The following is a 13,458-nucleotide window of genomic DNA, read 5'->3' as shown; positions in this document are numbered from 1 at the left end:
GTTTGCCAGGCCTCCAGCCTGACCTGAGGATTTGGGACCTTCCAGCCTCTACAACTGCGTGAGCCATTTCCTTGATATAAATCTCTCTCTTTCTTTCTCCCTACATATTGATACTTCACTGGTTTGCTTCTCTAAAGAACCCAGCCTAAGACAAGCACTCACAGAGAGAGCACTGAGACTAGGCCTCACACAGCAGCCTTGAGCCCAGGTTCCATTGCCTCTGGGGTCACCTCTGAGCAGACTTCACTCTCCAACCCCATGTGTCCCTACCTCCTTCTCCTCCTTTAACAGCTGCTGGGCTTCCTGGAACATCTTTTCCTTGGCCTCCGTCTCAGCAGCTACGTTCCTGTTCTGCTCTTCATAAGCCATGGTGACGACAGCCAGGGTTAAGTTAATGAGGTAGAAAGAGCCCAGGAAGATGACCAGCACGAAGAAGAAGACTGAGAAGAGCCCAGTGGCGTGCAGGATCTGCAAGGGGCAGAGCACATGCTTGCATCTGAAGCCATCCTTCGACAGAGGGCTGACCATCACCTCAAGCGAAGATTATACAGGAGCAGAAAAGTGGTCTTCCCCCAGCACTGATTCCCTCTGTGGGGCAGTCCTGAGCAGTAATGTAAGTATGGCTCAGCTGACCGCACCAGAGTCTGCAGCCCCCACAGTCACCCAGAGCCTCCTAGTGACCTGCCTCTCAGTAGGGAGATACCTTTGTATGTTCACATGAAAATCCTAGACTTTTTATTACTTCCTCAGGGGTGTTTGCATTAAACAAGAAACCGAGAGAGACAACAATGTTTTATGAACACTAAAGCTCTAACAGGGGAGCTTCAGGCAGCAGGGAATCTGGAGAGAACCAGTATTTCTAGGAGGAGGAGTTTTTTTGCACTTTTCTTCCAAGTATCACATTTATAATTTTCTTGGAATTTCTAACAGAACTTCTAAAGCAGAATTCAACAGTACGACTCTTAAATATGGGGAATAGATGACATAGATGGGGAAGAGATAGTAGATGTCTTAGTTACCCAGTGCTGCTGTAACAGAAATACCACAAGTGAGTGGCTTTAACAAACAGAAATTTATTTTCTAACAGTTTAGGAGGCTAGAAGTCTGAATTCAGTGTACTGTCTCTAGGGGAAGGCTCTCTCTCTGTGGGCTCTGGGGAGGGGGAGGTCCTTGGGTCTTTTCAGTTTCTGTTCATCTGTTCTTTGGTGATCTCCATGTGGCATCTATCTTCCCCCATCTGTGCTTGCTTGCTTCTGTGCCTCATCTGCTCTTTTTATATCTCAAAAGTGATTGACTTAAGACACACCCTACAATAATATGGCCTCATTAACATAAGAAAGAAAACCCTATTCCCAAATGGGATCACATTCACAGGTTACGATTTACAACACATATATTCGGGGGACACAGTTCAATCCATAAAAGTAGGTGATAAATAAATGAGAGAGAAAAAGACAGGTAAGTGATAGGTAGACAATAGACAGATGAAAAACCAAAACCAAACCCGCTGCCATCAAGTCGATTCCGACTCATGGCAACCCTACAGGACAGAGTAGAACTGCCCCATGGGGTTTCCAAGGAGCTGCTGGTGGATTTGAACTGCCGACCACTTGGTTAGCAGCCGGGCTCTTAACCACTGTGCCACCGGAGCTCCAGATAGATAGATATATAGATCGATATTATAAATAGATGACCTGTCGATACAGACTCTCCCAGGAATCTTGGGTCATAAGCCGGAACATGGCAAGAAGAGACCAGCCAAAGCTGTCGAAATTCGTATAATTATAGTCAGGATTATATTTGGTGTGGTTGCATTTAAATTGTTCAGAACAGGAACTAGAAATCAGAAAGAAGGGAACAGAGAGAGAATTATTTTCCCCATAGCCCGCTTCCCTTTTGTTCTTCAAAGGGCCCTGGGCTCACTCAAGAAGCCCTGGGTGAGGGGAGTGTTTATAGAGCAGCAATCCCCCCCGACCTCCCCACTCCCCTGTCTATCAAGCCTCCCAGCCCAAACTCTAAAGGGAGCTCTCATTGGCTCTTTTTCAAACTGATTGATTAAAAATTCATATTAGCAAGTTTTTAACCAAAAAATTAAGTGCTGTCACATGGTGAACAATTAGCAGTGATGGGTATTCAATGAGTATAAAGTCTCTCTCATTCCCCAGACCTCCAGACCTGCTTCCCAGGGACAACAGGTAACAGTTACTTTTGTTAATTTCTAGACGTTTTCTAGGGATATAGAAGCATGTATTTAAATACGTATTTTTTATAATACACATATGGGAGCATGCCTTGAACAGTTTCTCATGCCTTGTTTTTTTTCATGAACACTCCAGCTTGGGGGTCTTTCCATATCAGCATACTGGGAGAGATCTCATTTCCTTTTGTGACTTACAGTGGTAGGAATTATTTAACTGGTCTGCTAATGATGAGTATTTAGGTTTTGGTTGTTGACAGTCTTTTGCTCTTACAAACATTTGGGCAATGAACATCTTTGCACATAGGTCTTTGCCCACATCGCCACAGCACACATCATTAAGTGTATCTATAGGCTTACTAAGGGTATGTGCTTCTGTAATTTTTTAACATCTTTTTTTATCAAAGGAATATGCGTATGTGGTTTAAAAAAATCACATGGCACCAAAAGACTTGCAACCAAACCTGTATCACTCTTTTCACCATCTTTTAAAACTCCAAAAAAACAAACAAGTTGCTGTCAAGTTGATTTCAACTCATGGAGACCTTGCGTGTTTCTGAGCAGAACTGCGCTCCATAGGGTTTTCAAGGCTGTGTGACCTTTTGGAAGCAGATTGCCAGGCCTTTGTTCCAAGGCACTGCTGGATGGGTTCTAACAGGTAGGGTTAGCGCTTAACCATCTGTGCCACCCAGGGACTCCAACCATCATTTCCACACCCCAAATTCAACAACTTTTAGCTCTTTTACTTCCGTGTCTCTAAATATGGTGCTTATACTGACATTTGATTTCTCAATTTTGGTCTTGATCCAGTAGCTTTCTCCTCCCTCCATCCCACTTCATCACTCTTGATATCACTAGAGTGCTTCTCTTGCTCTTCACAGAGAACTACTGGGACCTGTGTTAATGGTTCTCCTGGGCTGGGCTGGATACACTTTTTCTTGGCTCTTTTTTGGTGTAGTCCCTCATTTTTCTGAAGCACGTCTTCAAGTAGCCTCTTAAGATTAGGGAATCTTTGATATCTTTATTCTACTTTCACAACTGGTTTACATTTTAGTCAGAAATAGAATTCTGGGTTGAAAATCATTTTTCCTGACAAATATGAAGGCACTGCTCAGCTGTTATCTGGTATCCCGCGTTGCTGTCGAGAGTTCTGATGTCATTTGATTTTTGTTCCTTTGTGGGTGACCTCCTTTTTCTCTTTGGAGGACTTTAAGATCTTTTTCCCTCGAAGTTTTGAAATGCCATGATAATGCACTTGACACACTGCTTTTTCATTCATTGTATCAGGCACTTTGTGGGCTGTCAGGGACTTCCATCCTTAATCCTAGGGAAATTCTCTTGTATCATCTCTTGTATTATTTCTGGAATTCCTACTAAGTCCACTGTTGGAATTTATGGATTTACATTTTTTCTCATATTTTCTGCCTCTGTCTTTTTGTTTCTACTTTCTGGGCTATTTCCTTAACTTTTAATTCTATTACTGATTTTTTTATAGTCATGTTTAATTTCTGATGGATCTTTCTTGTTCTCTGACCCTTTTTCATAACATCTTATTTTTGTTTTATGTATACAGTATCATTTTTAATTTCACTGAGGATCTTATTTAAAGTTGTGAAAGCCCTTTTTGTTCTTTGAATTCTTGCTGTTTTGCCCACAGCTACTTTTTTTTCTGTTTCTTTATCTTGACCTTATGTAAATCAAAGGCTTTCTTCAGATGCTTGATAAGCCTGGATGTTCAGTCACCTTTTTTTTTTTTTTGGTATCCAGAACGTGTTTCTTGGGATGGTTTCCCACTCATCTTGATTCAGGGTACTTTTAGTGTTGCTTCCATCTGCAGGATCATCCTTCTGGAAGCCTTGCTTTTCCTCGTGTAGACTGGCAGAGGGCCATGGAGCAGTCAACACAAAACTACTGTTTGAGCATGGCTAAAGACCGTGGTGATTTCATAGCATCCTGGGCATTTCACCCCGTGAAGTAGGAATTAGGGCTCTGCACCAGGCACTTCTTCTTGTGTTTCCTCTCCTCTTCTGGAGAGGGATGAAGGGCCTTTGTGAGAGGCATGTTTGCGTGGGGAGGTTGTCAACACCAGAAAGCTGTTTAGTCACATTTAATCAGAGGTACTAACAAGCTGATTGGGGGCTTGCTGATTCGGGAGGACTTAGTGAGTGGCAGGCTTTGCTTTAGGGTGACTGAGCAGGAAGGCAGCAGTTGTGCTGCCTTTCCCACCAGACTTGAACAAAATTCTGCGAAGTCCCAGGGCCCATTATCCCCCAGGAGCCTGTTGGGGATGAACCCACCATACTTCATTTCCCTCATTGCCTGGTCACCATTAAAAATATATGCCTCCCTCCTACCCCCAATCTCCTCATCTCTGGATGTTCCTTCTCATCAACATACACAGGTGATCAAGTCTCTCTTCATCCTGTCCCTCTTCCAGCGTTCCCACTTCAGCAAAAGGCATCATCAGCTGCTCAGACCAGAAACAAAATAAATGTCTATACATTCTCATACACAACTCACTTGCACACACATAGTCCAACACCCTTCTTCAGTCTACAAGTCCTGTTCTTTCTATCTCCTAAATATCTTTGGAATTCATCCCTCCATTTGTCTTCATATCCACTGTACAGAGTCGTAACTCTCACTGTGCCAACACAGCCTACCAAGTAGTTTCCTGATCTGCTCTATCCATCCATTCTCCACACAGCAGCCATAGTGACTTTTAAAATGTCTGATTTGTTCAGGTCATTCCCCTTCGTTAAATCCTTTCCACGTTTCCTATTTCCTCTATGATCAAGGTCAAAATTCTTGGCAGGACAGAATCAAACAGAACACAAAAGACTTTCCACTCATCTTTTTCTATTAACATTTAGAGAATAGAAAATTGTTGGACCAATGAAGACCCTCCTGACTGTTGTTACTGAAACCTGTACCAATGACTGTTAAGAAAGGCAATTCAAAAAGTAGGATCACAGTTTCTAGCCAATCTGTGAAAAGGTGAAGATTTCCTTGGTTTTGCCCATTTGTAATGTTAATATATACTGATGACTCTGTAATGTTTTCTGGACTCAGGCAGACATGGCTGTGGCAGCATGCTTGTCCGTTTTCCCGTTCTTGCGTATTCTGTAATATTCTTTGGACTTGGACAGACATGGCTCTAGCAGCATGCTTGTCCATTTTCCCACTTTTGTCTGTTCTGTGATATTTTCTTGGACTTGGGCAGACATGGCTCTGGCAGCATAGTTCTCTGTTTCCCACTCTTGCCTTTCTTTTTGCTTTAAAAAAAAAAAAAATTCTTGGCAGGATGGGCTACCAGGCCCTGCATGGTCAGCCCCTGTCTCCCTCCTCTCCCCAACATGCCATTGGGCTTCTAACTACCCCCTTCATGCTTCATGCTCCCAGGCCTTCATCCTTGCTGTTCCTTCTCTCTGGAATTATTTTCTCCATTCCCTCCCTACTTAAATCTCCTACTCATACTTCAGAGCTGAGTTGTAAGGTCACTGGTCACCGAGCCCTCAGGAAGGGAAGCAATAAGCAGAGGGCGAAAACCAAGCCTGGTCTCTGAACAGACCTAGGCCAGCCTGGGAAGGTAACCTTGGGTCTGCCTTCTCAGTGTGCCATGTCCTTAGAAACTACTGATTATGCTAAATGTGGAATGTTGGATACTAGGAGTTGGTTGACTATAAAACTCTTCAGCTTTGGGATTGCACCTAGACCAAGAAAGCTGTGACTGGTACTCAAGTTCAGTGACAACATAAAAGACCAGGTGGAAACCAGGGCTTCTCTCCTGTGTGTCTAGGTGGTCCACACACACCCCAGATTTTGTCCACAGTAACCATGCATGCTCTGTGTGGGTGAGGGGTCAAAGAGGCACTGTATATTGGCAGCTGCTAGGTCTCCCGTTAAGATGAAGACACCTGCGTATGCAGACTGTCCTGTCAGGTATCGTACTGGAAAGCTCAGTAAACCTCATATTGGATCAAAGCCTACTATATCTTGTGAGTTTGATCCAACCTGAACCTCTGACCATCACTGGTGGCATTAGAGAAGTCTTCCCTAAGTCTCCAGACAGGGTTACATCCCTTGTATGTCTCTTCTACCTTATAACACTCATCTCACTTTTGAGCGTTTACTCTACATCTATCTTCCCAACAAAAGCCCTGGTGGTGCAATGGTTAAGTGCTCAGCTGCTAACTGAAAGGTCAGCAATTTTAACCCAACAGCTGCTCTGTGGGAGAAAGATGTGGCAGTCTGCTTCTGTAAAGATTACAGCACTGGAAACCCTATGGGGCAGTTCTCCTCTGTCCTGTAGGGTCGCTATGAGTCAGAATTGACTTGATGGCAACAGGTTTGGTTTTTCAGATCTTCCAACCAGATGTCAGTTTCAACAGGTAGGTGCTGCCTTGTTCATAACTGTATTTCTTGGGCCTGACACAGAGCTCGGCGTGCTGTAAGCTCCTGATTATGGTTTGTTATTGAGAAATGAGTGTAGTCTATTTCATCAGAGTGCCTAGCATATTAACTTAATCTGAATCTTCACTGAACTAAATCTCTCAATTGACAAAGAGCACTGACATATGGAAGAAGGAAAAGTTACCCCCAAAAGCCATCTGTCTACCAGCCGTTGGGGTGCGTGTGTGTCAAGGCACATATCCCATGTACATATTAGAGGCAGTGGTGGTCAACAGATCAGCAAAGAGAAGAAGTGTGCTTAGGTGGTCTTATATCAGGGCCATGCCACTGAACAGGAAATAAGTACTGTGTGGGGCTCTCTGTCATAAAGTTCTTTCTCACCTTTGAAAGTCTTGAATATCCACTCCATCAAGGTGAAATATCATAAGTTTTAAGGGTGGTTCTTATAAGCTATGAATTCGCCATAACTGCTCTAACACTTAGAAATAACTTTTAATTTAGTAAGGCAGGTCTATACTTGCTAAGTAGCATGAAATTGTCAGTACTGTTTGAGAACTATCATCACTGCTTCCACAAATCATTAGAGGAAAACCGTTTGCTACTTCATTTCTAAAAGTCTAGAGGTGTTCTAACAGGGAGACAAATGGAGACGGTAAACCTCTTACCTGTTACCCTCCCAGATGTTACACACTTTGTCTTCAGTAGAGTTACCTTTTTTTTCAAAACAATTGTCTGAGAAGAAAAAAGTCATAAATTCAGATACAAAAGCACTGAAAGGACAGAGAATAGCAAACATGCCAGATTATGCTGACAAAGATGGTTCTGAATACACTACGATGATCAAAGTACTTACCCAGAGAGGAACTGGGTCTTAAGCCCTCCGGAAAGGGGCAAGAGAAAGGGGGATGGAGCAGGGTAAGGAGAAACGGGAAGAAGATGCAGTGACATCACCACCACCACTACCCTGCTCTATGATATGTAACACTGAACCAGGGACCACCCTCAGGGGGTAGGTGGACACAGATACAGCTCATGAGAAGCTCAGAAACCAAGATGCACATAAACCTAGTGTAGTCACATGAGATTTGGGACCATGTAGGGTTGACCTCAGTGTGGAGAGGGTGGGGCACAGAAAACAGTGATATCCCCAGAGAAAATACTTGACGAGGGGTGCCTGGGAAGTTTTTAGTTCCCTTTGGCCAATTCCTGGCATTCTGAAGACTTCTGCAAAACATGACAAAGAAGGAGACAGAGCTCTAAATGGGAATGGATGAGAGCTGACACTACCCTTGTGGGTGTAGCTTTGGGTTCTTCCTTCTCCATGGAACCCACAGAATGAAGCAACTCTCTAATAAATTCACCTGCCTGCATGAGAACCCTGGATCAATGAAGTCATCTCTTGCTCCTAGGAGACTCTGTTCTACAGATCTGCAGAGGGGATGAGTAGGGACAAATAAAGTTAACCATGCACAATGAGAAACCAAAGAGTGAAAGGTGGGGTATTTACCTTTGTCTTCGATAATAGTTCTATTCAGACAGTCCATCCTGACACATTTCTGGTTTAGACTTCTCATGAAGAGCTGCTGACCAACCAAAGCAAAGATGCTCAGGAAAAAGAGGGTCAGGATCATCACATCAACAAGCTTCTTCACAGAGCGAAGCAAGGCCCCCACGATGACCTTTAACCCTGAGGAGGATGACAGGGGTGAGGAGGACAAGGGGAAAGAAGGAACGAAGGAGCAGCCAGACAGCTGTCAGATGGCAGCTGAAACTGGAAGTCAGCCTGGCCTAAAACTCTGATGCTCTGACTTGTAATTCCAACTCTGTGCCTTAGAAGCTGTGTGTCCTCAAAACGGCCAAGCACTTTGAAACTCAGCCCCCTCTTCCTTGCTCTGTGCCTGGAGTAGGGTTGCTCTGAGGAGCAGGTGAGGAGCATGCAATCTGGACATATGGCGTAACTTGATGACAATTGTGAAGGCACTTCCACAGCCGGGGGTCACATACAGCATTAAGACCCAAGGGAGGCCACACGAGATGATGAGCTAGACCAGTATGTTTAGCATTCTGTACTTCCATCGGGGTACATGAGGTGCCATGAGACACAACTAAATTGGGGCACGGGGAACAGGAATGAGGAGTTTTGTCTGGACCCAAATAATAAAGATGTCCTGGGAGTAAAAACTCAGTTTGCCAGTAATAATTTTTTTTTTTTCCATTCATTCAGGAAGTATTTACCAAGCACCTACTATGTCTATGGCACACTGTTGGGCTTCCAAATTACAAAATAAGAAAGATATAATCTTGTGGTTGGAGCCCTGATGGCACAGTGGTTAAGAGCTCAGCTGCTAACCAAAAGGTTGGCAGTTTGAATCCACCAGCCGCTCCCTGGAAACTCTATGGGGCAGTTCTACTCTGTCCTGTAGAGTCACTATGAGTCAGAATTGACTCAACGGCAGTGGGTTTGGGTTTTTTTTGTTGTTGTTGTTTGTTTTGTTTAATCTTGTGATGAACTGAAAAATGTGTAACAAGCAGCTCTTTGGGAGGCGGAGGAGCCCTGATCCGCAGGGTTTACAAGTTACCCTGTTTGCTGAATTCCATGGAGTTAATACGCTCCACCCCAACTCCAGGGCCAATTTCAAGCTACCAGCATGGCATCACTGAACATGGAGTTGGGGAAAAGTGTCCACAATCGGCTGGGGAGCCAGAAGGAGCCATCTCCTGCACAACATTGAGTCATTGTCTTTGCTCTCAAGATATCTCTCCAGATAAGCTCCCAGATGTGAACTGCAATATGTGGGATGGCACTAAATGACAAAATTTCAACTCATCAGTGTAGACCCTGAATGGCAGACTTGCAGGTAGAAGAGCTGCAAATATATGGCAGTGTTCAATGAAATGTTGTTGTTGTGTGCTGTCAAGTCCATTCCAACTCATAGCGACCCTACAGGACAGAGTAGAACTGCCCTATAGGGTTTTCTAGGCTGAAATCTTTAGGGGAGTAGATCACCAGGTTTTTTCTCCCACAGAGCAGCTAGAGGGTTCAAACTGCTAATCTTTCAGTTAGCAGGCAAGTACACTAAGCAATAAGGCTTCCCACAAAGTGTGATGCCAGTTGGGGAGGATTCTTGAGGTCAAGCTAAGAGATTGTTTAAGTCTCCAACTTCAGCCAAACCAGAGGTTACTGTAATCTCATCCAGGCAACATCTGAATCTATAATAAGAGGCTTGAGTCTTCTCCAAAGCAAAAAGATTGAGATGGAAGATAGTTGTGATTCCTGAATAAGATTTTTACAAAGTCCCATAAAAGACTGTACCTCACACCCTTATTTCCAAAAAACATCCAGGATTCTCGGTGTGTTTCACGGGCCAAAATGGAGACTATGTTCACCTCCTTAGAGATGAAGAAGGAGGTACTGAATCTAAGTGACTAGCTGAATATATATTTCAACTGTATGAAATATGAAGGACTCGGATCATGTAGAAAAGTCCTAAATTCACCTGGGAAAACTGAGGTCCTACTTGCAAAAGAGGAAGGAAGAGGAGAGATGAATTCTACATAAAATCCCCTCTGACTGACAGCTTCTTTATCATTATGCACAATTGTCTGGAGTTTCAAAAAATAATCTACTCTGTCTGTTTGAAAGGATCCAAATTACCTGAAGATTTGGTATTGGGGATATATGGTAGAGTTTAAGTCTATACAATCAGTGGAAGCAAATAATTCCAATGGTTTTTCATGATTTGCCAAAGCCTTTGATAAAAGAGAATAGAAGGGGAGGGAAGAGAAAGAGAGGAGATGAGTGGATTCCAGAGGGATTTTTGTTTTAAATACAGGAAAGAGAGGAAGAGAGAAGAAGAAGATACAGATGTGCCATAATAACTTCATTTGATAAGCTGGAATTCATATTCATAAAGCACCTTCCTCACCTGGCTTCCAGGAGTCCACACTGGTGGCTCCCGCTCATCTTTTCTGGTTTCTTTCTTCTCCTCTCTCCTTTAAATGTTGGAGTGCCCTAGGGCTCAGTCCTCAGGCCTCTTCCATTCACCATCTATACTCACTCTCTTGGTGATCTCATCAGGCTCCATGACTTTAAATACTTTGGTGCCAAGGATCACTTTTGTGTGGCCTTTCTAGCCATGGTCTTGTAACTCCCTCCCAAGTGATTGGGCGGGACTGTGCAGATATGGTAATTGTGGCCCATGAAAGGGATTGGTGAGTTTTGCCATCCCGCTGGGCTTGAAATGAGTGACCCCAGAGGCAGGAAGGAGAAAAACCCCACCACCACCAAGGAAGAACAGCCATGAGCAGAGAGCATGTCCTTTGGATCCAGGATCCCTGCACTGAGAAGCTCCTGGAACAAGGAAACTGAGAGAGAGAGAGTTGTAACCCTGAAGATGTTGAGAATCCATGGCAGAAGAGACCTGGCAGCAGGAGATGGCATGGTGGGCTTCCCAGCCCACGAAGAGGGAAAGCTGAGTGCCTACAGGCAGAGGCCTAGGGCGAGGGAGAGGCTGGGAAGAGGCTGTCCTGATGGAAGCACTGTATCCTTGAGTGTTCCTGAGCCTGAACTGTAACCTGTTACTTCCCTAATAAACCCCATAATCGTGAGTATGGTCTGTGAGTTCTGTGTGGCCATTATAATGAATTATTGAACCCAGTAGAGAAGTAGAGAGTGCCATGGGAGGGACGGTTGGTGTCAGAATTGGTAAAGATGGTGGAGAGAGAAGGCTTGTCTGGCCTCCACCTCAGGGGAGTCAGTCTCACGCTGTTGATCTTGGTTCTCCTCCCCCCTTGTGGGGTTGGAGGAGGTCAGGCACGTCTCCCATACTGTTTTTATAAAAACCTTCTGCAGGCTCATGATTTCTAGACTGATATCTCCATCCCAGACTTCCCCCTGGAGCTCTGGACTCATGTGTCCAATTCCTACTCAATGTCTTCACTTGGATATCTAACAATTACCTCAAATTCAACATGTCCAAAACTAGCTTCTAATCTTACTCCCCAAACCTGCTCCTTCCCCACTACCCCCATCTCATTCATGACTCTATCTTTTCTGTCACTCGGGCTATAAACCTTGGAGTTATCCCTGACTCTTCTCTTTCTCTCACATCACACATATAATCAATCTATCAGGAAACCCCACGCTCTCTACCTTCAAATGTTTGCAGAATCCGACACTTTCCACCAACTCTACTACCACCACCTGATCTGAGACAACTGCCACCTCTTGCTCAGATGATGGCAGTTGACTCCTATGTCAGTTTGGGTTCTCCGAGAAGCTGACATCCAAACAGGATTAGATGTGCAAGAGATTTATTGGGGGAAACGCCTGTGAGGAATAAAGGGGAGACAGCGGGACTGTGCAGGGAGAGGCTTCAGACTGCAGTGTAGATCTGACATCTGAGAAAGGAGAGAAGAAAAGAAGAGGGATTGAATGGGAAGCATCTCAGAGTACTGTGCAGGTAAGAGTGTCAGGCAGGTTGGTGGGGAGTCTCTGAGCCAAAGCTCTCCATTACAGGGGTCTGGCATCGTGCAGGAATGGGTCTGCACTAGTACCCCTGCCATGCAGGGTAAGTGTGGCCTTTGCATGAGTGCAAATGTGGTACGGATTCAGCTGGGACCATCAGTCAACTGAGCTCTCCACAGCAGGAGATCTGAGCAGACCATTTCCATGGCGCCACCATACCTCCTACCTGGTCTTCCTGCTTCTACCCTTGCTCCCCTACGTTCTACTCTCCACACAACAGCCAGACTGAACCTTTCAAAACATGAGTCAGATCATGTGGTTCCTATACACATGGCTCTCGTTTCTCTCAGAAGCAAGCCCAAGTCCTCCCATGCCTACAAACTCCCCTTTACCTCTGAGATCTCTGCCACCTGGTGCCTCACTCCCTCGGCTCCAGCACCCTTGCTGTTCCTCAGTCCTTGCGCCAACTGCTTCCTGTGCTCCCAACACTCTTCCCCATATCTTCTCTCACCTTCTCAATGACACCTATCCTGACCACTCTACTTAAAATTGCAACCTACTGTCCCCGACCCCTGGGACTTCCAATAGCCCTCACGTTGTCTAGACCAAAAAACCAAGCGCACTGCTGTCAAGTCGAGTCCAGCTCATAACGACCCCATATGGCGTCCAAGGCTGTAATCTTTACGGAAGCAGATGGCCACATCTTTCTCCTGCGGAGCTTCTGGTGGTTTCGAACCACTGACCTTTTCAGTTAGCAGTTGAGCGTTTTAACCACTGTGCCACCAGGGCTCCTTATGTTGTCTACTTTTCCATAGCATGTATCACTTTCTAACACGCAACACAATTTGCTTATTTATTACAGTTATTGATTAGTGTCTGTCTCCCCACCCCCACCGAGAATGTAAACTCCATGAGGACAGCAATCTTGGTCTGTTTGCTCACTGATCTATCCCAAGCGGCCAGCACAATGCCTGGGCATATTAAGTGCTCAATAAATACTCACTGACAAATAAGCGAGCAAAGTGGAGTTTGTTTTTGGTTCACGTGGTGACATTTCAAAACATTTAAATACGAAAGGACATTCTCTCCAGCTAGGAGCTAGTCCATGTTGAAAGTTACAGTGGTGACTTACCTGAAACCACTGAGATTGCTTTCAAGGCTCTGAACACCCGAAAGATCTGCAAGGACGACAGGCTGATGTTGGTGTTTGGGAAATACGATGCAAACCTACAAGACAAAGCACAGGGAGCTCGGCCTTGCTCCATCCTGCAGCGGCACCATACTCTCCACAAAGGCTTCAGGTAAGATCCTGAGGCCTGGGTCCACCAAGGCCAAACCCAAAATCTGCAGTCTCACCTTCCCTGACTCACCTTAATCTCAA

The 13,458-nt window shown here is 44.8% G+C and overlaps 1 protein-coding gene and 1 pseudogene across 1 annotated transcript in view; both read right to left on the bottom strand.

The window, feature by feature from the left end:
• LOC101361866 (sodium channel protein type 11 subunit alpha) overlaps positions 1-13,458 on the bottom strand; it is a 170,432-nt gene that overhangs the window by 54,109 nt on the left and 102,865 nt on the right. Inside the window, exons 3-7 of the mRNA XM_012555812.1 lie at positions 13,210-13,304; positions 8,118-8,297; positions 7,276-7,342; positions 1,695-1,836; positions 271-468 (exon numbers count right to left, since the gene is read on the bottom strand). Coding sequence (XP_012411266.1) covers positions 271-468; positions 1,695-1,836; positions 7,276-7,342; positions 8,118-8,297; positions 13,210-13,304 — 682 coding nt within the window. The remainder of the gene's footprint in view (positions 1-270; positions 469-1,694; positions 1,837-7,275; positions 7,343-8,117; positions 8,298-13,209; positions 13,305-13,458) is intronic.
• LOC101343434 (40S ribosomal protein S27-like) lies at positions 4,013-4,335 on the bottom strand (annotated as a pseudogene).

This window comes from Trichechus manatus, unplaced genomic scaffold (genome assembly GCF_000243295.1).
Source record: "Trichechus manatus latirostris isolate Lorelei unplaced genomic scaffold, TriManLat1.0 scaffold00049, whole genome shotgun sequence".
NCBI lineage: Eukaryota > Metazoa > Chordata > Mammalia > Sirenia > Trichechidae > Trichechus > Trichechus manatus.
Note: the sequence above shows the minus strand (reverse complement) of the source record. Positions and strands in the feature narration are given on the sequence as shown.